A 27,724-nucleotide genomic window follows, 5' to 3' on the forward strand; every position below is an offset into this window, starting at 1 on the left:
GTAGTGGTTTTAATTTGTGTTTTTTAGAATGACTTATGATATTGAGCGTCTTTTAAGGGGCTTGTTTGCAATCTGTGTTTTGCCTATTCTTTTGGATTGAGTTGTTTGTTTTCTTATTGTTGAGCTGGCATATATTGTCTTCCAGTCTGAAGCATATCTTTATTCTTTCAGCAGTGTCTTTCAGGGAGCAGAAAGTTTTAAGAAATTAAGTCTAACTTAATTTCTTCCTTTATGGGTCATGCTTTTGGTATTATATCTAAGAGTGCTTCACCTAACCCAAGATCGCAAACACTTCTATGTTTTCTACTAAAACTTTTATAGTTTGACATTGAGAAATGATCCATTTTAAGTTAATGTTTTTAGAAGGTGTGAAGTATAGGTTGAAATTCATTTTTTGCATATGGGTGTTGTATTAAAATTATACCCACAGGACTTTAATTTATAGAGGTGACTGAATGTTGACATGGAGAGGTCAATGTCATTGAAAAATGAATTACTTAGATTTCCTGAGAGAAGGGAACACACTATGCCACAAAGGGCCATAAAGGTACCAGGTTTGGTGAAGCAGAAGCAGGAGTGAGGGGAGAGTTGAGTATAAAGCCTTTATTGGGGTTTCTGGGGAAAGGCAAGGTAGGACAGGATAAGCAATAAAGGATTGGCTCGTTTGTGTAATTTCAGTGGGCTTTAGGGAATAGGGATGGTGTGCAATTGCTTGGTACCTGGCCCTGGGATGAGTTAGGGTAAGGGGAAATATTGGCTTGGTGTGTGAGAGTTAGATAGAGATGGTTGGAGTTGCATATGAAAGACATGCATGTTCCCCGGCTAAGAATTGGCTAGCATTGGGAGGAGCAATCTCTCCCCAGCCAGCAAGCTTTTTAAGATATTAAAACATCATAAAATATAGAAAATTTTAAAAAAAAACATGATTAATACAGATGTCCACTTGTTCCAATACTGTTTGTTGAAGACACTGTGCCATCGCCATTGAATTGCCTTTGCATCTTTCTCAAAAATCAATTGACCATGTTTTTGTAGTTCAATTTCTAGTTTCTGTATTTTGTTCCATGGATATATATATATGTGTCTATTGTTTTGTCAAAACACTACTGGGTTGATTACTGGTGTTGTCTAGCAAGTCTTAAAATCAGGTACTTTGAGTCTTCCAACTTAATTCTTTTCAGAATCATTTTGAGTGTTTCAGATCCTTTGACTTTCTTAAAAATGTTAGAATCAGCTTGTCTGTATCTACAAAAAAATCTTGCCAACATTTTTATTGGAATTGTGTTAAATCTTAATCAGATTAGGGAGAATTGACTATATACATAGCATCTTAACTATGAGTTTCCAAGCCATGAACACAGTATGTGTCTCCCATTTATTTAGGTAAATGATAGTTTTAATCAGCATTTTGTAGTTTTTAACATGTAAGTCTTTCCCATGTTATGTTAGATTTAAGCTTATGTATGTAAGTGTTTATTTGGGGGTCTGTTGTGAATGTGATTGATATAAATAAATACATACATGATTTATGTGTACATGTGTATATGTATCTATGCATGCATACATACACACACTTATTTAATTTCAAATTCACTTATTCATTGTTAGTGTTGAGAAATACAAATGATTTTTGTATGTTGATTTTGTATCTTGCAACCTTGCTATAAACTCACTTATTGGTTCTAGGGATGTTTTTTGCAGAATCATTGGGGTTTTCTACATAAAAAATCACATTGTCTGCAAAGAGGGACAGTTTTCTTTCTTTCTTTCAAACTATTCCTTTTTTTCTTTTTTCTTATTGCACTGGCTGGGACTTACAGTTCATTGTTGAATAGGAGTGTGAGAAAAGACATCTTTGCCTTATTCTTGATCTTAGGAAGAAAACAGTCTCTCACCATTAAACATGATGATAGCTGTAAGTTTTTTTAAAGATACCTTTTATTGGGCTTCCCTGGTGGCGCAGTGGTTGAGAGTCCGCCTGCCGATGCAGGGGACACCGGTTCATGCCCCGGTCCGGGAAGATCCCACATACCACGGAGCGGCTGGGCCCGTGAGCCATGGCCGCTGAGCCTGCACATCCGGAGCCTGTGCTCCACAGCGGGAGAGGCCGCGACAGTGAGAGGCCCGTGTACCGCAAAAAAAAAAAAAAAAAAAAAAGATACCTTTTATCATGTTAAAGAATTTCCCCTTTTTCTAGTTTGCTGAGAATTTTATCATGAAGATCTTGGATCTTATCAAATGAGGGTTTTTTTGCATCATTTGACTGATGTGATAATATAATTTTTCTTCAGTCTCTTAATATGATGGATTACATTTGATATTTGAGTGTTCATCTAGCCTTGCGTTCTTGGGATAAGCTGCTCTTGGTTATGATGCATTGTTCCTTTTCTATATTGCTGGATTGAATTTGCTAATATTTTGTTGAGTATTTTTTTTCTTCTCTGTTAATGAAAGATACTGGTATTATGTTTTTGTTTAGTTTTTTTCTTATACTGCCTTTGTCTGGTTTTGGAGTCAGGGTAATTTTGGCCTCATAAAATAAGTTGGGAGATGCTCCTTCCTATTCTATTTTCTGGAAGAGATTGTGTAGAATTGGTGTTATTTCTTTAAATGTTTGGTGGCATTCCCTGGTGAAAGCATCTGGGCTTGGAGTTTTCATTTTTGGAAGATCTTTCACTATGTATTCAGTGTCTTTTGATATAAGCCTATTTGAGTTAGTTATTTTTTTTTTAGGTGAATTTCGGTATTTTGTGGAATTAGGTCCCTCCCTTTCATCTAAGTTGTTGTATTTATGTGCGTAGAGTTGTTCATAACTCTTATCCTTTCAGTGCCTCAGTGGGCTGTAGTGATATCCTTTCTTTCATTCCTGACTGGTAATTTGTGCCTTCTCCTTCACTTCCTCTCTCTGGTTAGTCTGGCTACAGGTTTATAAATTTCATTGATCTTTTCTGAGAAACAGCTTTAGATTTCATTGGTTTTTCTCTAGTTGTCTTTTTAAATTTTTATTTCTGCTTTTTATTGTTTCTGTTTGCTTTGTGTTTATTTTGCTATTCTTTTTAGTTTCTTAAAGGTAGAAGCTTAGGTTTCATCAAGATCTCTGCCTGTTTAATACAAATATTTAATGATTTAAATTTCCCTCTAAGCACTACTTATCTACATCCCACAAATTTTGAATTTGTACTTCCCATTTTTATACAGTTCAAAATATTTTCTAATTTCCCTTGAAACTTCATATTTTACCTGTGGATATTGTAGAAGCTTGTTATTTAATTTCTAATTATTTGAGGATTTTCTGGATATCTTTCTGATATTGATTTCTAGTTTAATTCTGTTATGGTGAAAGAAATACTTTGTATGATTTTAATTCTCTTAAATTTGTTATGGTTTGCTTTATGACCCAGGATATGGTCTATCTTGGTGCTTGTTCCATGTGTGTGCACTTGAAAGAATGTGTGTTCTGTTATTGGCTGGAGTATTCTGTAAATGTCAATTAGTTCCTTTTGGTTTATGGTGTTATTTATTTCTTCTATATCCTTGATGATTTACTTTTTATTTATGTCAATTATTGAGAAAGGAGTTTCAAAGTTTTCAATCTACTGTACATTTTTAATTCTATCAGTTTTTGCTTTATATATTTTGAATCTCTCAGTTGCTTATATGTTAATGATTGTTATATATTCTCGGTGAATTGATCCTTTTATCTTTATGAAATGTCTCTTTTTATCCTGGTAATTTTCCTTGCCTTTTAGTCTACATTATTTAATATTGATAGAAGTATTTAAGTTTTCTTTTTATTATTTTTAGTATGGTATATCTTTTTCCATTTGTTTACTTTTAATCACTATATTTTAAATGAAGTTCTTATATAGCATATTTTCAATGTTGATTTTTAAAAAATCTATTTTGATGATCTCTATCTTTTAAGTGAAATGTTTAGACCATTTATGTTTAATGTAAATATATGTTAAGATTTAGGCCTACTATTTTTTATTTGTTTTCTATTTGTACCTTATGTTTCCCTTCATCTGTTTCCCTTTTGCTGCCTAATTTTGTATAAATTGATAGTTTTTTAGAATTACATTTTAATTCATCTATTTATCTATTAAAGATTTAATCTGTTTTATTTATATACTAGAATTGTATTTTAATTTATCTAAAAGGATTATCTAAATTTTATCTCTTATATACATTTTAATTTATCTATTGGATCTTTGATTATATCTGTTTGTATAGTGTTTTTTGTTTAAATGGTTGCACTATATATATATATATATATATACCTATATATATGTGTATATATATATATATATATATATGAACTTTTCAGTCTACTTAGAACTAATATTTTACCAAGTTCAAGTGGAATGTAAAAACTATACCACCATATAAGTTCCTTTACTCATTTTGGGTTGTGCTTGATATATGTATATTACATCTATGTACACTGAAAACCTCACCAGACAATCTTATAATTTTTGTTTTCAAAAGTCTCATATTTTAGAGAAGAAAAATAGTCTTTACATTTACCCAGGTATTTACCATTTTTGTTATTATTCTTTCACTCCAAAGTTCCATCTTCTCTGTGGTATTATTTCTCTTTTGTCTAAAGAACTTCCTTTGCCATTTCTTTTATAGTTGGTCTTCTGGTGATGAATGCTCTTGGTTGTCTTTCATCTGAGAATGTCTTTACTTCTTCTTCATTCCAGAAGGATATTTTCACTGGTTATAGAATTCGGTTTTTTTCTTTCAACACTTTAAAAATGTTATTCTACTGCCTTCTGGCATCCATAGTTTCTAATGAGAAATCTATAGTCATTTGAATCAGCGTTCCGCTATGTGGCATGCATTGTTTTTTGTTTTGCTTTGGTTTGGTTTTTTGGCTGCTTGCAAAAATTTTTCTTTATCTTTGGGTTTCAGCAGTTTGATTACAATGTATTTGGGTGTGGATTTTGTTGGGTTTCTCCTATTTGGGGTTCCCTGAACTTCTCGAATCTGCAAGTTTGACTTTTGCAATATTTGGGAAGTTTTTGACTATTTTTTCTTCAAATATTTTTTTGTAACACACTCCCCTCTTCCTCTAAGACTCTAAAGACTCAAATGTCAGACGTTTTGTTATTATCCCACAGGAATGTGGGACCTATTTTTCCCCCAGTCTTTTTTTTCTCTTGTTCTACTGATCTAGCTTCAAGTTCACTGACTCTTTCCTTTGTTATCTCCATTTTTTATACCATCAATCCAGTAAATTTTTTGTTTTGGATATTATATTTTTCAGTAGTAAAATTTCCTCTTGTTTCTTTTTTATATCTTCCAATTCTCTGCTGAGACTTCAGTCTTTCCACGTTTTAATATTGTTGGCCCTTCTTGAAATCGTTATAATATCTGCTTTAGTCTTTATCTGATAATTCAAGTAGCTGAGTCATCTCAGGGTTGGTATCTGTTTATTATCTTTTCTCTTGTGAGTCACTGAGATTTTCCTGGTTCTTTGTGTGACAAGTAGTTTTGGACGATATCCTAGACATTTGCAATATTACCTTATATGACTCTGGGTTTTCTTTATAACCTATATTGAATGTTGATTCTTAAAAAGTTTTGCAGGCATTTGATCTAGCTAGGTTCACTCTTCAACTCCTAAGGGCTCCCTTCTATGTTTTCTGGCTGGGAAACTGTAGTCAACCTAGTCTGCTGCTTTAAGAGCCAAGTAGGGGAAGGATAAAGAGAAAGAAAAAACAGGAATTTCAGACCCCTCACTCTTCAGACCACAGTTCATCTACTTATAGAGAATTCCCCTCTGCTTATAGAGAAGAGTTTTTAGATGTCTATTCTGCTGCTACTGCCATCACTGCCACTGCCACAGGACTCCATCTTAGGGCTTGGGTCTTGCTTGGGGGCTGGGGCAGAAGAGAAAACAAACATACAAAAGAAACCAAAGGATTTCCCCCACTCTTTCAGTCACATTTATTTGAGTAGGAGCTGTGTACTAGCTGGGAAACACAGTAGCAGAAAAAAAATAACGGGAAGCATACCACTAATTGGTATGCTTTGGTACTACATACCTTGATTTGTAGTTTATTTCCACAGTCTACCTGCTACCATTTACTTTTCAGAGCCCTCAGATAGCTAATCCATGCATTCTGTCAAGGGTTCTTAGGAAAATTCATTGAGAGACTGGGAAGTGAGCTTATTCCATCTGAATCAGAAGTCTTCCTTAAAATGTTTCTGGGTGTTTAAAATTGTATTTCATTTATTTATCAAATTCTGATTAATTAATATGTGGTTAATTTACAGAATCAATTTTAGTAAAATTATTTAAAAGAATTACAAAATCCCAGGATCCAAAATTCCCACGTAAATTATTTAAGCCAATCTTTTACCTTTAACAAGTCCTTTTCACCTCAAACAATAGCTAAGATTATGTGCTTGCCAGTGCCTTAAGCTCTTTGCCTTCATTATCTCATTTAATTTTCACAGAGTACTACTAGGTAAAAACAGTTGTTTTAAGCTCCATTTTACTGATGAGGAAACTGAAGCTTAGAAAGCCTTTCTTCTCAAAATGTATTCCTTGGACCAGTCACATTGTCATTCCTTTGGGAGCCTGTGAGGAATGCAGAATCTTGGGTTTCAGCCTAGACTTTTGGTATCAGAATCTGCATTTTGAACAAGATTCCCTATAATATGTATTTGTACATTAACTTTTTTGGAAACACAGGTTTAGAGAAGTTATAAATAACTTGATATCAAGGTCACCCAGCATGTAAGTTGTAAAGCTAAGATAGACCCTGGCTGAATAACTTCAGAGCCTGTGCTCCTGAATACTATGCTGTCTTGCCGAATGATTACTTAGCCTGGATTTGAACAGCTCCAAAATTAATATGATGTTTATATTGAGCTAAAAAAAGATCTGTTTTCTTGTGGACCTTTTCAAGTTGTACTGTACTGATATAATCCCTCTTCCATAAGATAGTACTTTAAATATTTAAAGGCAGTTATTACCTTCTCTCCCTGGATGTTTTTTTCCAGGCAAAACACCCCCAAATCTGATTACTTTTCTTCATGTGACATGGTTTTGAGTTCTCTCATGAGCTTAATCTTGTTTGTCTACCTCCCTTTTAAAAAGTGATGCTATTTGGTGATCCAACAATTATGATTTCTTTTAATTTGATGTGATATAAACAAGAAGTTACCTAATTTTGTATATAACATTTGTATTTATTAATGCCTACTATTTATTTAAAAGAAATGTAAGACCTTCCCTCAAGGAGTTTAGCATTTATTTAGGGGGAGAGAATTAATACATCTGAAAAATTGGAGAGCAGTACATATCAGTGTATGAAGTAGACTTTGAGGTTAAAGTTCCCCAAACTTGAACAAATCCCCAAACTCCTGAAAATCACTACAGCATGTAATGTATCGAGACAGTTTATAGAAAATTTCTCTCTATATATTTGTGAGCAGAATTTCTTACTAGCTGGAGTTCTTTTGAACCAGTTTAATCAGTTTTACTTATTCCATATGGCATTATTCACATGAAGATCCAAGCAGATACCAAATCCAACATTGAGTTCTTGAATATTGGTGTTTTTTCCCAGGTAAGAGCCATAATTGTCTCAGATTTCTTTATGTTTTCTTCTCCATCAAAGCAGGAGAATTGGGGGATTTTGGTGACTTATTTTGCAACACCATCTCTCAAATTGTTTTTAAAAGAATTTTATTTTCACTCTGGGATATGTTATTGTGCATATCATTGCAGAGAAAACAAAATTATTTGAGATGTAAAGTTGCTAGACACAGTTATATTCACTCACTGTCTTAAGAAAGATACACAAATCAGTTTCATGTCCCAGCAAAATTGTAAGTCATATCATGAACAACAAGAATTACTCCTGAATATTCAAAATTGTCTTGAATTATGAAGTATTGAAGGGTATGGGATGTAGATCATAATTACATTACTAAGTGAGAGGAAGGAGAAATTACCAAGTCAGTCACTAAAGACCTAATCAAATCAATGGGCTTTGAAGAATGGGAAACATTAGCACAAAAGTTTTGCCTTTTGTTTTAAAGAGTATTCAAGAAAAAATTATCTTTTTAAAAATATAGGATAGAAAATTACATTGAACAAAAATTAATTTTTAGATTATTGCTAATCTATATGGGAGAATCTGTTCCCATTGATTTGATATTATGGCATATTCAGTTTCAACAACTGTCAGAGAAATGTGTGCTAATCTATGTGCCCATGGAATAGCTAAAAATTAGATGTAGGTGACAAAAGCTGGGCATAGAGTTGGAAGTCCTATGTGCTTGAGTTAGCAGTACCAGGAAATGTGCAGAATTTCAGTATGACCTTGACTGATAACACATTCTACTACTATTCATTTGGTCATTTCGCCTTTATGAAGCACTTAGGACACTGTGCTACACATTGGGGGCCTAGAAGAAAAGGACCAAGTCCCTGACTCAGGAAGGGATTGGGGGACAAAAAGATCTTAGAGTCATGATGGTTTTTGAGGTACCCATGAGCCACCCCAGTTAAGATGCCCAGCAAGTCCTGTAGGGTCTACCCCATGGGGACCTCAATCTTTAACACTTCTGTTAGGTGAGGGAGAAGGCTGAATCATTTAGGGAAAAGAGATTTTAAGATTGGGCTTCCAGTATATATTATTGCTTAAGTCTTTATTATTAATAAGTACCCAGAGACAAACATTCAGCCGATGAGCGATTATGCCAGTATATTCATTTGGCTTTTTAAATTATTGGTGTTTCTAACTAGATTCATAGAGCTTATTAAAAAGTATTAAAAATGAACATACAGTTAGTTACCTTTACTCAAGAAAGTAAGTTCAGTTTACCATTAACTGGAGAATTCCCTGATTGTAGCTAATTGCTGGACTTAAACTTTACCATCCACAGTTTGAATTTCCTATGTTCCTTGAAAGAGGGCACAAACAAGCTATTCATTTATGTGCACTTTTCAAATACTATTTATGCTGACTCTTAGTTATCTTTGGAGAATGCCTGTCCATCTTGGAAAGGACTTAGAGGCTAATCAGAAGTTCAACATATCATCTGGTATAATCAAGAGAGATGAAAGAGGAAACATGGCAGTCTTTGAAATAACATTAAGCCAATTGAAATTTGGCATTCATTCACATTTCCCACACAGGAGCCGGAGTGGCATTTAGAAAAATAAATCAGATCATGTTATAGCTCTTAACACCCTTTTAAAACCTTCCACTGGCTTCCTTCAGTTGTACTTAAATCCAGACCCCTTACCTTGGTTTAGATTACATCTTCCTCTTCTGGCTTCATCTCAAACTGAAATGCCACACTGACCTTTCATCTGTTTCTTGAGCATGACAAGTTCTTTCTTACTCACTTTTGCCCTAGGATCTTTGTACTGCCTCTTCCGTTCGTCTGGATTGGTCTTCTCCCTGAAACTTCACACTGGCTCTTTCTTATATCAGGTCTCAGTTCAGATGTTACCTCTTCAGAGAGTCCTTCACCAAACTGTCATGTCCAAAGTACCTTTTTGCAAGCATATACCTGGTCATATTCCATCACCTGACAATATATCATATTTGTAGCAGTTTTCAGTACCAGAAATTATCTTATTTACTTAGTTTGTCCTCTCTCCAACACCACCCTCAGGAAAATGCAGACTCTTATGAGGGCTGGGATCTCATCTGTTTATTTGCTGTAGTATACCCAAAGCCTGGGTTTCTGTGAACATGAGAGTAGTTAATTTGTGTACAGCTCTCAGAATGGATCTGGCATATTGTAAGCACGCTCCAGCTGCTATTGTTGTTGTTACTATAAGTGGCAGTAGTGACAGTGTATTTAGGCATTTGTAGAAACTCAGTGGAATACTGTATTTTGAAGAGACTCGGGATAGTACCTAATTATAAAAACTGAGCGCTGTAGGACACATTATGAGTATAAAGCATTTCTATTTGTAAAGGATTGAAGAAGTGAAAGTCAAAATAACAGGTTCTGATTGGAATATTTTTCCCCATGTTTTTCAGTCTAGACAGTTGTGGTCAGACCATCAGTACAGAGCTGGGGATCCTCAAAAACATATCTGTCTCCTAAAATTGTGAACCATTAGGGACACGGGGTTGTGCTTTTAAACGTTTCAGATTAAAGCCAGTTTTGCCAGAAATGATTGCTCTTAGGTATTGGATTAAAACTACTTTCTTTTTTTATTTTTCTGGTTTAGACCTGGTACTGAGTCAGGCAACATAGTGTGCTCTCGAGGAGATTCACTGTTGAGCTCTTCACTGTGTGACCTTTTTCTTGGTGCTGTCACTTGAAATAAATGTGTATTTATGCAGCATTCTCTATAACATGAGTTACGTTGCCTTTTGTTTCTATCTGTTCCCACAGGTAACGGTTAACCTCTTCCAGATGCAACACCTGCAGGCTGCCTCCCTCGCGAACAATTTACAGTCTCTCTGTGATGGTGCCAAACTCTATGACCCAGGCCAGGAGTACAGTGAGTTTGTCAGGGCCACGAATTCAGCTGAGGAAGAAAAAGTTGATGGGTGAGAATTAATGTTAGGTGAAATTATTTCAAGGCATAAAACCTTTACTGCTAAGTTTCCTATCTGGTGTCAGGTGATGTTTTTTTCTAACACTGGTAGAATTGACTTTAAAACCTTCTGAATTTTTAAAATATTATTTAAGATGCGACTCACTTAAGAGTAAAGTTTTCCATTTTAACACAGAGCTCGGTTCTTTGAGATTTAGAAATCCTTTGAGAATGGCAAATCATGGTCATATCAATTTCGAATGTCCACAAACTTAACAACCTACATTTTCCACACAGGTTATACCAGAAGAGTTTAACCATGATATGAATAATGGACTGTACTTTTGCTATTTTTTTCTGTGTTTCAGCTATAATAAATACAAATGATTAATAAGTTTTATTCACCTCTCTTTTAAGAAGTTCAACAGTATAATATGGTTTGTTCCTAATATTTCGTTAATTTAATTACTCTGTTCATTAAATTAACAGATTTTCCTGAAAATAGAATAAAGTAGTCATGCTTCTGAATGATGAGTTTTATTTGGGTTTTTCTTAGGAATGTAAATAAACAGTTAACAAATACCCCTCACACTCCTGGATATGGACCTTCCGACTCTTTAGAAGATGTTGTGCGCCTTCCTGACAACTCTAATAAGATTGAAGAGGACAGATGCTCTAACAGTGCAGACATATCAGGTAGTGTTTCACATTAAAGAGAGCACTAATATATGAAAGATCAAATTGTTTAAATGGGATCATTAAATGAATTGCAGCTCTGGAATTTAAAAATCAGGCCTTGAATTGTAACCTTATGAGGTTTTATTCACAGTTGTGAGCACTGTGCTTGTCTTACAGTCAGTTGCTTAACACTGTTAAAGAAGTTTGACTTGTCTCATTTTAAATAATGTCAGTGTTTTGAAACACTTATGAAATTTGTCTGTAGCCAAGTTTGACTTTAAATATTCTTTTCTTAAAGGTCCTTCTTTTATAAGGTCATGGACATTTGGGATGTTTAGTGATTCTGAGAGCACTGGAGGAAGCAGTGAATCTAGATCTCTGGATTCTGAATCTATAAGTCCAGGTACATAAGTATTTAAGTCTAGAGTGAAAATTCAATGACAGATTAAAATTTTCCTTTAGGGGGATATTTTTAACTACTTTCTTTTCCTTTTTTTTAAATTGACGTATGATTGATTTACAATATTGTGTTAGTTTTAAGTATACAGCAAAGTGATTAGGTTATACATATATTTATGTATATATATACTTTTTTGATTCCTTTCCATTATAGTTTAGTACAAAATACTGAATATAGTTCCCTGTGCTATACAGTAAATCCTTGTTGTTTATAACTATCTTATTTTTATAATAAACTGTCTCATGGAGAGGGGTTTGTACATATATGTGTACAGTTTAAATAAAAATAATAGAACAAACCCGTATATATTCAACACCTAGCCTAAGAAATAAAACATTATTAGTATATTAGAAGGCCTCTATGTATACCTCCTTGATAACCTTGCTCTATCACCCCCCAGATGAGCCATCGTCCTGAATTTTGTTAATCTTTCCCTGGCTATTTTAAATGTTTTAGTACTTATATCTAGTTGAGCTTTGCCCACTTTGGAATAGTATGCAGATGAAATCATACTATTCTTTTGTGACTTCTTTCATGCATCTTTTTTTTGATCATATTGATATGAGAAGCTGTCTTTATTTTATACTGTATGCTGTATAGTATTCCGTTTTATGAACGTAAATGTGATTATCTGTCTTTTGGATTGTTTTGTAGTTAATCACTATAATGAACTGTACAGTTAACAACAGTTCTTGTGCCTGTGATAATTTCATTTTTTATAAATGTGCTTTAAGGTACTTTGATAGTCTCATGCTCCTTAGAGAGGCAGAATAGATGTTTTGAACTCTCCCTTAGTGGCTTCAAAGAGAATAACTTGCCAGAGGTAATACAGCTAGCAAGAGAAGAAGGTGTCACTTGAACCCTTGAGAGTATTACTTTCGATGTTCTTTCTCCTCCGCTTTTCTGCCAGAGACTTCTCCCAGTCTTGTACTTCCTGGCTAAGTGTCTTTCTCCTACGATCTTGGCACTGCGGGAGATAAGTTAGGATTTAACCTACCTCAGAGTCCAAGGCTTTTTTTTTTTGCCTGGTGTTCTACATATTACAGAAATTTTATTCATGTAAATAAAGCCCTTGAATTTAAAGTTAGAAATGACTTCCATGCCGTACTGGGGTTTATAGGCAGATTGTCAGCAACTACTTTGAGTCCTACTTTAAAATTATTGCTGTTCAGGGACACTCTGGAGATGCAATCCTAAACATTTAACTGAATATTTGTAATTAGCTTTGTAAAAACAGAGTGGTTCTAGCTATCCCCAGAAATTAAGAGACAGTCTAGAGCCAGCTCTAAATTATTTGGAATCCTGTAAGACTTCATGTGGTAAAGACAGAAATTTGGAAACTGGTCGCATGATAAATGGGTGAAGACTGAGGGATGCATAGCCTGGGAAAGAGGAAACCTGAGGACGTGACAGCTGTTCTCAGACATTGAAGTGTAAAAGGGTGAGAGTCAGCCTGCTTGTTTGCTCCTTTAGGGAGACATGTGACCAAGAGCTGGGATTTATAGGTGGCAGGTTTCTGCTCAGCAATACGAGGAAGTCATTTTACAGTTAGAATAGTTCGAAAATCAGCATGTGGTCTCATGATTTCTTAGTCATTGGAGGACACATTCAAAACAAAAACTAGATGACCGCCTTTTAAGCATAGTTTGAAGGCAGGGGGAATCTTTTGGGAGAGATGTGGTTTAAATAATTTGTAAAGCCCTTTCTAACTCTTAAGACTGTTAAGGGCTTGAGTTAAGTGTAACCTTCCACTTAGACACAGCCCTGTGTGTAATATCAGCAGGGAGCAAATAAACCTCATTTCATTACCTGGTCAGGCTGCTTCCACCCATGCTTTGAGACACATGGCAGAGTCCTTGGCTGACAGCGTATATCCCATGCTCTGCTCCCTGCCAGGATCATTGGTCCTGGTTCCTGGTCTTCTGTCTTACTGGCAACATAAATGTGATGGTACTGTTGTATTGCTATATTTGTAGATTTTTGTTTATTTTAGAAAGCTTTAGGTTACATTGTAAGTATTTCTTTATCATTTAATTCAACAAGCATTTAATGACAACTTTACCATTGTGCCAGCTATTCTGTCAGACATTAGATATAAGACTTGAATAGAAAATACTCCCTGTCCTTGAGTTTATAATCTCTAGCACTTACTATCAGAAGTTGACAATAAGGTTCATTGGAATGTGTGATCCTCAATTTTAAATTTATTTGGAAAAGTCAGATTTGGCTCATTCCTCTTTTGTTCCCAAGAGTATCAGAATCCCCTGTGTCCAAAGTCTGTGAATGGAAGCAAATGTTTACATTGTAGCTAATATAATAGTATGACTTGCGTTATTCAAAAAATGTTGTCACTGCCCATTTCTTAAATTCTACAATGAATTTTCTTTTAGGAGACTTTCACCGAAAACTTCCACGAACTCCATCCAGTGGAACCATGTCTTCTGCAGATGATCTGGATGAAAGAGAGCCACCTTCCCCTTCAGAAGCTGGTATTACACTCACCTGAATCAAGTTTCCATTAAACCAGTTGAATCAGTAGCATTGCATGATATTAGGGAAAAAATAGTATGATTTAAAGAATTCCTTTACTGTGTATTTAAAAAAAAGGCATTATGGTGACTTAAATATATCCCAACAAATTATGTACAAGTATGGGTTGATAATGTATTAATCAAATGTTACAAGTAAAAATATAAGAATAAACAGCAAAACCACTGGAGCCAAAATGTATTAGCATGTTGATAAAATAGGCTAGATATTTTGGTCTTTCATAAATCTAATAGTGACGTAATTGTTCAGAGTGTTGCAATACATGAGAGACATTCTAGTCATGAGAATTTCTATATGAGAAAAGCCTCTTCAAAAGAAATAGTGTAAGAAGCTAGGCGGGAAAAGTAAATACATGTACTTCTTGAGGGCAGGGAAAGTTGTGGATGCTGAAGGGTATAAAAGAGAAGTCACGTTAATGGCTTCATTTGAGACCTCCAGATACCTGTTCTGGTATCATTTTCTTAAATAGTATAAGAACATCTGACCTCTGGTAGGATTTTTTTTTTTGGCTGCATTGGGTCTTTGTTGCTGCGTGTGGGCTTTCTCTAGTTGCGGCGAGCGGGGTCCACTCCTTGTTGCGGTGCGCAGGCTTCTCACTGCGGTGGCCTCTCTTGCTGCAGAGCATGGGCTCTAGGTGCGTGGGCTTCAGTAGTTGTGGCTTGCAGGCTCTAGAGCGCAGGCTCAGCAGCTGTGGCTCACGGGCTCAGCCGCTCCGCGGCATGTGGGATCCTCCCGGACCAGGGCTCGAACCTGTGTCCCGTGCGTTGTCAGGCGGACTCTCAACCACTGCACCACCAGGGAAGCCCTCTGGTAGGATATTGATAGATAACTAGCTAGTATTACTTATAATTTTGTAATGAATTGAGAATAGCTTTATCTTTAATGCAAATAATGCTGACACACTAACCTCATATAGCTAGTTTTATTCCAAGCTTTCAAAGGGTCATTTTCTAAGAATGTAATGCCACCTGTGTAATAAAGGACATGTTAATAACTGTAAATTCGCTGATTCTGGAAACATTATGCCATGCTATTTTAGAAGTATCTTATTGGTCTGATGGTGATTTTTTTACTCGTAGCTTAAATGTTTGATATATGTGTGCCTTGTAAGAGATCTATAAGTTGGATGCTTATTTTGTTATTATAGTAAGAGCTTTTTGTAATCTTATTTAAAGATTTTTTTAAATGTAGTATCATACGGTATAATTTTTCTGTAGTCTTACAATTCTTACATACTATTCTACTTCTGTTACAAGGACCCAATTCCCTCGGAACATTTAAGAAAACTTTGATGTCAAAGGCAGCTCTCACTCACAAGTTTCGCAAACTGAGATCCCCCACAAAGTGCAGGGACTGTGAAGGCATTGTGGTATTCCAGGGTGTTGAATGCGAAGAGGTAAGGTCATTCTGGAATTACATTAGCCCTTTTATGCTTTTTGCTTTGAGCAATGCTTTTTGTTATTCATTTACCGATTAGGATCTTTTGCAAATGTATTTTTAATAAATTGAACCACGGTGTATTTCTGTAATTTTATATTTCATTTTGCTAGTAAATGTATTTCAAACACCACAAGTAATACCTTTTAAACTCATTTTTGTTCTGTTACCACTCTACCTGTAGTTTGTCCAGTTGTGAATAGTTTTAAGGTGAGTTAACCATTTTAGACTTTCATTTTCTTGTAGTGTCTCCTTGTTTGTCACCGAAAGTGTTTGGAAAATTTAGTCATCATCTGTGGTCATCAGAAACTTCTGGGGAAAATACACTTATTTGGAGCAGAATTCACACAAGTTGCAAAAAAGGAACCAGATGGCATCCCTTTTGTACTCAAAATATGTGCCTCAGAGATTGAAAATAGAGCCTTGTGTCTACAGGTACATTATAACTTTTAAAATTAAAAATTTTTAAATGTAAATGTGATTTGTTCTAATGATAAGGAGACACTAAAGGAGAACAGTGCTCTCAGTTTTTACTAAATAACTGAATTTATTCAGATTTATTTGGAAAATATTACCTCATTTGGTCCTAGTTTTTTCCTAAAATATTTAGAATTGAAGTAGACATTAAGTATATTTAGAGGTCTGCATTTAATCATTTGTACTGAAGCAGAATTTTGCAAAATTTTTTCTCTTTTCTTCTCAAGGGAATTTATCGTGTATGTGGAAACAAAATAAAAACTGAAAAACTGTGTCAAGCATTGGAAAATGGAATGCACTTGGTGGACATTTCAGAATTTAGTTCACATGACATCTGTGATGTCTTGAAATTATACCTTCGACAGGTAAAGTTTTTAGCCTTGAAATTTACCATTAAATAGAGCAAAAATATAATTTGCTGTTTGCTGATGTTTGCCACACATATTTTTTTCATTGACATAGACCATGTTAATATCTTTCCAATTATTAATGTACAGATCAAAGAGTGTATAAAATATATGTACAATTTAAAGACCCATAATAGTAAAAACTCATTTTCCATCACCTAGCTTAAGGAAATAAAATATCACTATACCTTATAGAAGGCCCCTGTTTGCCCCTCCCCAGTTGTAGCCCACAGCTCTACCCAGTGGTCTTTCCTAACCATGTTAATACCTCCCTCTCTTTTCTTAATAGTTTTAATACCTGTTGTGTATTCCTAAACAATATATCATTAAGTTCTAGAAAACTGAGTAGAAAGCATAAATCTGGCTGTTTAAGAAAAGTCCACCATTCACACTGTTATATGAAGAACTCAGCCAATAGAACAGTGTCTGGGTCATAGTTTGGCTTTACTTTCATAGATATTTTAAAATAACTATCGTGGGAGGTTACTAGTCAAGGTGTGAATGCATTCAGGGAACATGAAGTTCATCTTAGTTGGGGGGCAGGGCTATCCTATAAACGAGGTACTGTAAATTCAGCAGGAATGTGGTCGGGAGTGGACTTGCTCTATATTTTCTCTTTCTTTGCTCACTCTTGTACCTGCATGCTATAGGAGTAGGTCTGAAGAAAACGCTTCTGTGGGTGAAGTAAGTGGCCATAGTGGCTCAGGCAGCAGTTCCTGGAAGGGTTACAGGAACAACCAGCACATTGTTATGATAAGCCAAGTACAAAAGATGTGGGACAAGCCCAGCTGCATTCTGTCCTTGGGTGAAGCTCTCTGTCCTTGGGTGAAAGTGAAGAGACAGTTACGGAGAGCATAGTGACGATGGTCCTCATTGTGTCCATCTCAGGAGCTTTGTTCTTCATCTGGGTCCTTTTTAATATGGTGAAGAGCTGTCATCCTGGGATCTCTCTTCTCTACCCAATTCTGTGAGGGAACACCTGTCTTCTGTGTCATGTCTTCCTGTTTTTTATTTATTGTCCTGTTTTGGTTATGCCCATCTTTGAGCAAGGTGGAATAAGAGTAAATATTTGAAACTGTTTGATCTGTAAATGTATTTATTCTGCTTTCTTGAATGGGGATACTGTGAAAGTTTATAGTATTGTAGGCTGAAAATTATTTTTCTTCAGAAATTTGAAGGTGTTTTTTTATTCTCTGAAGCCTGAAATCCTTCTCATTCCTGATTCTTTTTATGTGGCCTATTGTTTTCTCTCTGAAAGCTTGTAGAATCTTCTTTTTCTCTCCATTATCCTAAAATTTCACAGTGTGTGCCTTGATGTGGGTGTATTTTCATCCATGGTTTCAGGCACTCCACAAGCTCTGTCATTCTGCTTACTTGTCCTTTAGTTCTTGGAACTTTAATTTTCTTGCTCATTTCCTCCTCTCTATTTTCTCTCTATTTTCTTTCTAGAACTTATATTTAGATACTTAACAACCACAGTGGTTCTCTAGTTTCCTTCCCTTTTCCCTAATTTCATTTGTTTTTGTTTTCTTTTAACACCTTCTAAGAAACTTCCTCAGCTTTTTCTTCCATTCCTACTGTAAACTATTTTATTTCTGAGATCGTCTTTTAATTTCCAAGAATTCTGGTTTTCTGTCCCTTTTATAGCATTCTTTTTTAAATTGAATGCAGCATCTCTTCTACCTGAACTCTTCGTAGCTTTTTTTAAAGAGGATTCTTACCTCTGCTTAGCTTCTAGCCCCATCCAATAGAAATATAATGTGAGCCCTATATATAATATTAAATTATCTAGTAGCCACATAAAAAGAAACAGGTGAAGTTAATTTTAATATTTTATTCAACATATTGAAAATATTATCTGAACATCTAATCAGTATTCTTAAATTATTAATGAAGCATTTACCTTTTTGGCCCTGACTCTGGGAAGTATGGCATATACTTTTCATCTAGAGCACATGTTAGTTTGAAGCAGTCACCTTGCCACTGCTCAGTAGCCGTATGTGGATAGTGGCCACGATATTGACAGCACAGTTGTAGACCTTCAAGTTGGTTTTTTTCCTACTTATTTTGACTCTGTCTTCCATAGTTGTCTCCTTAAAATTAAAGCTTTGGGAACTGAAATCTATCCAGAAGCTCTTGAATACATGAAGGCTTTGAAGATTTTGAGCTTTACTGTAGTGTTCTCTAGGAGAGCTGTTTGGGGAGTACCTGAGGTCTGTATCTCTAGTTCTCTGCTCTTGGGCTGGTCTGATACCCCAGGGAAAGGTCTTTCCCTGCCTACAGGTGTGGTTCCAGAACTCTGGGAGCCGTGTTAGGTCAGAAGCTCCAGGATCTCTGCATTCAGCAGGCACACAGTCATTAAATCCTTACTTTAAGATAGTTGCCCACCTGTTCCTTGTGCTTGGCATTGCCCGTCCAGAGACCCTCTGTTTCACACTGCCCAGAGAAGAAATCCCCAGACTTCTGAGGTTGCTCAGGAGCGTGGAGTGGAGACAAGGGTCTAGAAATCTAATGCTGTTCAGATAGCTCACCCTTCCCCGAGATCGGAGGACCTAGTCTGACAATCCCTGAGTCTCCTTAGGATCCGCTAAATCATGTTGGTTCTCAGTTTGGAATTTCAGCTTTCTCAGGAGTGCTACGTCAGCACTTGTTCACCTCCTCTTCAGCCTGTGAAATGTTACTTTTGTCCCCATTCCTGTTCTTCCAGTCCTGTAGGCTTAACTGTATTTCAGTGGGGTGGTAGGAGGGAAAGAAATTAGGTACAAATGTTGGATGTGCCACATTAGCCCAGGAAACTATTGATATCTCTTCAATCACATTTTATAGGATTCTCAACTGAGAAGTGGAAACAGTGTCTTTGAATGACTTTTAATCTCATAATGAATCATCCTTTATTTCTTTTATTCAGTGGAGGAGAGGAAATAAATGGGGTCCAATACTATCAGCTCTCATTTTATCCTAGGAATACTATGGGACCAAAGCTTTAGTGTGGGAAGCCATGCTCAATTCTTACAGTGTTAAGAGAGTAGCCTTTATTTACTCATTACCATGTGGTAAATCTGAAGCTCCAAGAGTGACCAAGATGGTAGAGGTAGAAATTAATCTCAAGGCTTCCCCTCTCTGGGAACAGAAGGGGAAACTGGAGAAGTGGTGCCTACCTCACCACAGATGTTGTAGGACATCAGCTAGCCAGAGAGATGCTGTATTTTCCATTGCTGAGCAGTGGAATCATTGAAATCAGTTATGCCAGTAGACAGATCAAGGTGGTATGCCCATTGACAGTTTGAGAGAGGAACTTTTTTTGACCTACTTATGGCAATTCAAGTTGTATTTAAAAATTGGATGACAAAATGTTGAGTTTCTTTCTCGTAAGTCATATCGTCTTTTGCTAATCTTCAGTCTGGCCCGAGTAAAACACAAGCACCCTATAGCTTTTTGTTCTCTCTCTCCCCCATACCAACAGAAAATAAGCTTTTTCTAATTAATTTGACTTATATTGTATATTATCCTGGGTTTGTTTTAATAAAATAGTTGAAGATCATGCTAACTTTGGGGCAGTCATGAATGTAATTGGTATAGCATATCTATCAGAGTTTTAAAATCATATCATGTGGCTTTAGGTTTAGAGTTTTACTGATTACCAGTTAAGTCATTTTTAATATAGATATAATGTATGGTGATATCGGATTTACTTTATAGATCACATCTAGCAAACATATGTACATTTCTTTTTTTTCTTGTTCTTGGGTGTAATTTTTTTTCTTCTAGTTGTATTGAGATATAATTGACGTACATACATATAATTGACAACTGTATAAATTTAAGGTGTGCAGCACAACGATTTGACTTACATACATCATGAAATGATTATCACAGTAAGTTTAGTGAACATCCATCATCTCATACAGATACAAAATTAAAGAAATAGAAAAATATTTTTCCTTGTGATGAGACATGTACATTTCTAAATGTGATTGACCTTAAGTCTTGTTACTCTAAAAAGAACATGCTAAACCACTCAGTAGCTATTCAGTAGGTTATTAACAGGGAAAAAAATGGGCAGAATGATATTTCTAATGTAATTTTATTTCTTTAGCTACCAGAACCATTTATTTTATTCCGATTGTACAAGGAATTTATAGACCTTGCAATAGAGATCCAACATGTAAATGAAGAACAAGAGATGAAAAAGGATAATCCTGAGGACAAAAAATGTCCAAGTACGTGCATAGAAATAAACCGAATTCTTCTAAAAAGCAAGGATCTTCTAAGACAATTGCCAGCATCAAATTTTAACAGCCTTCATTACCTCATAGTTCATCTTAAGCGGTAAGAATTTGAATAAGACAGACATTGATTAGTGGGTGGATAATTGATCAGTTTTTCGGGTTTTATGGGTTTTTTAAAAATTGTGGTAAAATACACATAACATATAAATTTACCATTTTAGCCATTTTTAAGTGTACAGTTCAGTAGTATTAAGTACATTCACACTCTTGTGGTATTGTTTTTACATTGAATGTTTCATTTCTAATATGTGTTAGGGAAAGAGAGACATTGAATATGTGTTCGTGCAGCCAACATCTTTCCCTCAGATGCCACTTATATGCCAGGCTCTGGCTGGGGAAATTAGGATGCAAATATAAGGTTTCTGTCATCTGTTGTGCTTGTCAGCTTGAGGGGCAGACCCGCACACAAGTGCAGCGCAGCGTCATTCTTGTTCTGACGGAACTTTGCTCAACATGCAGTGGAAGATGGGGGAGAGGGGGTCATGAATCAGAGAAGGTAACCCTGAGCCAGACTTGAAGAACTGAGTGATGGTTTGGTGACAGAGAATGTACAAAAGAGCATTCCAGGCAGAGGGTAATAGACACAGAGACACAAGAGATCATTTTGCTTTTGAGGACATTTAAGTAATTTGGTTAGGCCAGGATATAGCAAGCGTAGCACAAAGTGAGCTGGAGGAGTCCTGGTAAAGTCATACATACCTGGCAGATGAGTCGACTGTCTTCTTTCTGTACTCACTAAAGAATTTTTAGCTGGGAATTTAACATGCTCAGGTTTGCCTGTTAGATCTTTATGGCAGCAATATGGAGAATAGATTGGAGGGGAGGTATTTATTTACTTCAGTTCGGATCTCTTTGAATAGCCAGAGAAATAAAAGGTGATGAGAGCTTGAGGTAAGGTCTGAGCAGTGGGATTGGCAATAAAGCAGAGAGATCTTTAGGCTCAACTAGGCTTGGAGACTAGCAGTGAGATAGAAAGTTTCCAGCATATGGACTTGGGAGGATGTAATATATATTTACTAAGGTGGGAGCAGCTTTTAGGGGTGTGTTTTAATTTCTGCTGGTAAAACTGTACTGGTTCCTTCTACTTACTTATATTTAATCCTAATACTGTGAAACCCAACTTGGTGTGTGGTCAGTATTTAAGCAAATAAATAGATCCTTTCCCTAGACTTCTGCAGCCCATTTTTTCCTCCACCCTTCCCAGCCCATAGTAAACGACTGTCAAGGAAATCTAATACAGCCTTTTGTGTTCTGCATCACAGAGTCGTAGATCATGCAGAAGAAAACAAAATGAACTCCAGAAACTTGGGGGTGATATTTGGACCAAGTCTCATTAGGCCAAGACCCACAGCTGCTCCTATCACCATCTCCTCTCTTGCTGACTATTCAAATCAAGCGAGGTTGGTGGAGTTCCTCATTACCTACTCACAGAAGATCTTCGATGGGTCCCTACAGCCACAAGATATAGCTGTGTGTAGTGCAGGTGGTGGTGCACCTCAGGTTGACCAAGGCTATCTTCCGAAGCCTCTGTTATCACCAGAAGAAAGAGATCCAGAACATTCTACGAAGTCACTGTTTTTCTCTTCAAAGGAAGTGAGTTTTGCTCTTATGGAATTGTGTTGGAACTTTGTAATGTTCACGTTATTAATAAGTTAAGAATCTTTGAACTGTTTATTTTGAGGTGTGTTTTGCTTCTTCAAGTTTAAAAATTTTCTTCATCAACAGGATATCCATACTGCAGATAGTGAAAGCAAAAGTTTTGAATCCACTGCATCATTTGAGGAATCAGAACGGAAGCAAAATGCATTCGAAAAATGTGATGCATGTCTCATTGGTGAGTGGCCATGTAAAATGCATATTTGCTGACTTAAAACTGTCCCAATAAACCATGATTAAAAGCCAAGGTGAGTGGCGTTAAGAGAAGTCAGAGAAAGAAGCTTCGTTAGTAAATGCATCTTTGCCGGCCATTAAGAAAGTTGCCTTCATTCTTTACAATAACCCTTCTTATAAAAAGACTTGGAGTTCGAAGGTGTGTTTTGTGTGCTGAAAACTTTTTTTATTTTTATTTTTGCCATTAATTAAAGTCAAGGCAGAATCTGGTAAGCAGTATGATGATTCGTTAGCATCTTCTATTACTATAGATCATTGTATTGATCTCATTACTCATAAGGTGTCAACTAGACTCCTAAAATTCAAAAAATTAGACTCAAAAAACCTCTAAAATTTTTTTCAAATGCCTTTTCCTGTTGCCTGCCTGTAACACATTAAGCACACTTATGTGTATATCTTTTTAATTTCCTTGACTGTAATCATCTTATTCACTGTATGGTAATTTTAGTTTCAGTGATAGCTACCAAGCTATTCATTTGTGGAAAGGCTTCCACTTGTTACTATAATTCTGTCCATCACTAGAGCTAACTTGCAGTTTTTTTAAGTGCAGCCATATATTTTAAATTTGAGTGTAATGAAGTATTAGTGGTCACAGCCTGACAGGTCTAAAGAGTAAGGGAGCTAACATTCACTAAGTACCTGCCTACTCTGTGCTAAGCACTGTGCTTCTTGTTTGATTCCATTTATCAACAATTCTGTGCTATAAATAGGTAGTAATAGCCCCGTTCAACCCATAGCCTAATAGTCTGAGAGACGTTAAATAATGTCAGAGGTCATGCCCCTAATAAATTGTTCAGTATTTGGACCTATGTCTGTGATTATTTCACTATTCCATGAGCTAGGGCTCCCAATTAGGAATAGTAATAAAAATAAATGTCATTTTTCAAGGGCTAACTGTATACCAGATAAATAAGCACTTTTCATGGTTAGATCTTTTAGGCCACATATAATCATAGATAAAATTATGATTCCTTTTGACAGATGAAGACACTGAGGGGCAGTGAGATTGCCTTGCCTAGTGCAGAAGGGGTAGAGCTGAGTTAAACCTGGCAGGTGGGGTTCAGAGTCTGCACTCTTACCCATTACACTCAAGTTTTTTCCCTTAGAACTTAAGAATGCACTTTGGGGCTTCCCTGGTGGCACAGTGGTTGAGAATCTGCCTGCTAATGCAGGGGACACGGGTTCGAGCCCTGGTCTGGGAAGATCCCACATGCCGCGGAGCAACTAGGCCCGTGAGCCACAGCTACTGAGCCTGCGCGTCTGGAGCCTGTGCTCCACAAAAACAGAGGCCGCGATAGTGAGAGGTCCACCCACCGCAATGAAGAGTGGCCCCCACTTGCCACAACTAGAGAAAGCCCTCACACAGAAACAAAGACCCAACACAACAAAAATAAATTAATTAATAAACTCCTACCCCCAACATCTTTAAAAAAAAAGAATGCACTTTGGTGCCTACAGCCTGACCACAGTGTGTCAGGTCCCTTAGGGTGTTTTATACACGTGGGGAAGCACCTGGGAAATCAGAACAAGAGAGCACTGTCCTGGAAGCCCAGAGAAGAGAGGTCCACAGTCTCAGGTAAGGAGAAAGGTCAGATGAGGTAAGGACTGTCAAGTCATTCTGATGGGTTGCTGTTTGCAGACCGCTGCCCAAAAGAGGAGCATGAGCAGAAGGCCAGAACTTACCAGAAATGGGACTATTTTAGGGGAGATGCTACAAAAAAGGATAGGGTCTGAAGGAGTTCAGGGTCCCAGTTTGAGAAAACATGGGTCCAGACTTGATAGGAAAGAGAAGAAAGTACGTCTGGGAGTAAACAGCAAATAAAGAGAATGGCATTTTTTACTTAAAATAAAACTATTCAACCTTAATCAGGCAGGATGAATATGATAGTCCATTTATTAGTTGATAAGATGAGGGCATCTAAGGCATTTAATATGATATGCTCTCACTGTGGGTTGAATGTAACTGAAAAGCAGGTTGAGTTGGCAAAAGCCTTAGGATTCAGGGCATACTTACATTTGGTTGGCATGTACATTGGTGTAACTTTTCTGAGGGTAACACACCAATATCTGCCTGTTGAAATCGTGACGACCCTTTCAGCCAGCAAATACTTGTTCATACACAGCACATAAGAGAAGCTACATCAGCAAGTGTGGTTTTTTTTCACTAACCTGCAGTGAATTTTGTAGCTGTTTATTATATTGATTTAAATAAATATGGAATTCTAACATTTTAATTCAAAGTGTACCTTTAATATTTTATGAGTATTTTACTCCTCTGCCTAGAGAATAACTTGGAAAAAATATATGAAGACCCTTGTTTTGAGAGGGTGTTCATCTATAACTCGTTTGGACTCTCTTGTTAACTGCGTGCCATAAAGTTTGATTTTTAAATGAATCTTTTCCTTTTTCAGACAACAAAGTGCGTTTGCTTGTAGACCAAGAGCTTGAATCAGCATCACAAAAGATGGAAGATGTTTGTAAAACCTCCAAGCTGCCTACTCTGAAGTCCGATAGGGAAATAAATGGTGTCGAGAGGCATACTCCAAGGACCAAGATTAGACCTGTAAGTTTGCCTGTAGACAGACTACTACTTCTTGCAAGCTCTCCTAATGAGAGAACTGGCAGAAATATGGGGAATGTAAATTCAGACAAGTTTTGCAAGAATCCTACCTTTGAAGGAGTTAATAGAAAAGACACCCCAACTATTGTTTGTTCCAAATTTGATGGCTTTGATCAGCAACCTCTACAGAAAACTCGGGAGAAACAGTATGAACAAAATGACCTGACTGCAAAGACTGCAGTGATTGTGCCCAGTGCATTCCAGGAAAGAGAAGTGTCAGTGAACATCAGGAGTGGTGGGGACCACCCAGTCAGCACCACCAGCAAGCCATACACAGAACCCATCAGGTCAGCCAGACAGGTGTCAGAGAGACGGTCTTCTGACTCCTGCCCTCCTGCTCCTGTCAGAGCACCCAGAACACTGCAGCCCCAGCACTGGACCACGTTTTATAAACCACCTGCTCCTGCTGCTAGTGGGAGAGGGGATGAGGAGAAATCTGTGACATCCTCCGCAGCTGTGCCCCCTTGCACAACTCACGCTCCCCAGGAGCACGTGCTGAAATCAGTTCCAGGTTCTGAAAATGCATCAGCTGGTCCCGTGCAGCCGGTTAGCAAGCCTAAAGAGAAGGCTGAAGAGCGTGACTTACCTGGTGTACATCCAGCATGTCAGAGACCGAGGCTGAAACGAATGCAGCAGTTTGAAGACCTTGAAGATGAAATCCCACAGTTTGTGTAGGGTTGTCAGAATTCAGTTTTTCTTTTTTTGTTTTGTTGTTTTGTGGTGTTGTATTTGTTTTCTGGAAGAAATTTTTGACAGGGCCTCTCTTGTATAGGATTGCCAAATCATGGATTTTGTTTTTTGTCATTGTGTTGTGTTATCCTGTGTTGGTTGTATTGAATGACAGAATGTTTTGATAGGGCCCCATCTGTGCCTCACTGGAATTATATGTATTTTTGAAGTTGTGAATAAATAGATAGACTCATGTTTTTTAAAGTTCAGTTGATTCCCCATAATATGGTCCATTTACGTGCATCCCTAATATATGATATAGCTCTCAACTAATAGGTGCAATTGAGGAAATCAGCTTTATTTTTTTGACGTGAAACTACATGCTTATTTATAAAAGGAATGTTTCTGAGTGCAAGTGCCTGAAAGATCTTTGTTTGGTATGATTGTTTTTTCACACAATTTTATAGTGTATCTTTGACCATTTGTGCTTTTATGGTATGTGTGTAACCTTGTATTTTTCAATTGGCGAGTCACTTAACTTTTTCATATTTGCGTAATGGCCAAAAGGCTTGCAAATCTGTATTTAATTGCATTTTAATTAATTGCCAGATTTTACACGTGAGAGGCAGTTGAATTGTACAAAGAAAATGCACTTAAACATGTTTCCAAATTGTATAGTTCAGTCATGTCTTATTTGGTTTTAGCTATTATACATTTAGTAATTTTCACTTCTCGGCTTTGTTCTGCATAAACTTTTGTTGTTCAACAGCTCTGAACCTTTTGGTATTTTATATAATAGTCCAAAACAGTGTTTTAAAATTCAGTGCCTTTCCTTTTAATATTGTCTGGGATTTTCTTAAAAAAAAAAACCCTTTCTTTTGTATGAAGTGTTTTCACTTATGAATAATTTTATGTACTTTTTCTACCTGAGTTTATAACCATTGACAATGTATGTTTCATCTGAATCATACAAAGATTTATTTAAGTTGATTCTAAGTATAATTCAATAAGCCTCATTGTTTGGAATTTGAGAGGAGGTATAGATGATTGGATATATTTCATTTATAAAATTCCCAGTTTTTGGAACTAGTATAGTTCTGTTATTTTCTTGGTTTTGTCATTTTGCGTAAAATAGGATATAAAAGGGACAAAAAAATAAAATAGCCTCTTTTTATATGTGTGAATTATATTTGTAACAAATGCTTTTGTATGACCATGTTATACTTGATAAAAAATATATACATTAACCTGTTAAATTATTTCAAGTTCTTGTGGTTTCTCTGAAATTGTTGCCTCTTAGGGTGTGAGACTTTAAGGTTTATTAACCATTGGCTTAGTGGTCAGCACTTGGGGCTCATATGTCCCTTGACTACAACATGGAATTCACTTTATGGGAAGTTGTTCTATAGTTCTATATGACATTAAGGACTAGGAAGAAAGAATAACCCAAATCTTTTTGTACTGGAGCCTTGTTTTTAGTCCTCATTGTAAAAAATATAAAAGAATTGTATTGGTATGAAAACCTAAAAAGAAAATAAGAGCCAACATTGATTGAGCCCCTTCTGCGTGCCATGAACTCTACTAAGTTCCACATAAATTATTTCAAGTTTACAGCATCCTATAATGGGTAGGTAAGTACTTTATTATTCTTGTGTTATGGATAAGGAAACTGACGCTTAGTTAAATAATGTGCTCTAGGTTCCACAGGTGTAACAGTTG

The 27,724-nt window shown here is 36.3% G+C and overlaps 1 protein-coding gene across 3 annotated transcripts in view; it reads left to right on the top strand.

Moving 5' to 3' along the window:
- Positions 1 to 27,179, top strand: part of ARHGAP29 (Rho GTPase activating protein 29) — a 75,758-nt gene extending 48,579 nt beyond the window's left edge. For all 3 annotated transcript variants that reach the window (XM_060139543.1, XM_060139542.1, XM_060139544.1), the window contains 11 exons: positions 10,384 to 10,541; positions 11,085 to 11,224; positions 11,505 to 11,609; positions 14,057 to 14,155; positions 15,473 to 15,612; positions 15,900 to 16,088; positions 16,358 to 16,495; positions 20,634 to 20,866; positions 22,089 to 22,419; positions 22,552 to 22,660; positions 25,128 to 27,179. In XM_060139543.1, the coding sequence (XP_059995526.1) occupies positions 10,384 to 10,541; positions 11,085 to 11,224; positions 11,505 to 11,609; positions 14,057 to 14,155; positions 15,473 to 15,612; positions 15,900 to 16,088; positions 16,358 to 16,495; positions 20,634 to 20,866; positions 22,089 to 22,419; positions 22,552 to 22,660; positions 25,128 to 26,011 (2,526 nt within the window). In that variant the 3' untranslated portion in view covers positions 26,012 to 27,179. The remainder of the gene's footprint in view (positions 1 to 10,383; positions 10,542 to 11,084; positions 11,225 to 11,504; positions 11,610 to 14,056; positions 14,156 to 15,472; positions 15,613 to 15,899; positions 16,089 to 16,357; positions 16,496 to 20,633; positions 20,867 to 22,088; positions 22,420 to 22,551; positions 22,661 to 25,127) is intronic.
- Positions 27,180 to 27,724: the final 545 nt, after the last annotated feature.

Source organism: Lagenorhynchus albirostris, chromosome 2, assembly GCF_949774975.1.
Source record: "Lagenorhynchus albirostris chromosome 2, mLagAlb1.1, whole genome shotgun sequence".
Taxonomy (NCBI): Eukaryota; Metazoa; Chordata; class Mammalia; order Artiodactyla; family Delphinidae; genus Lagenorhynchus; species Lagenorhynchus albirostris.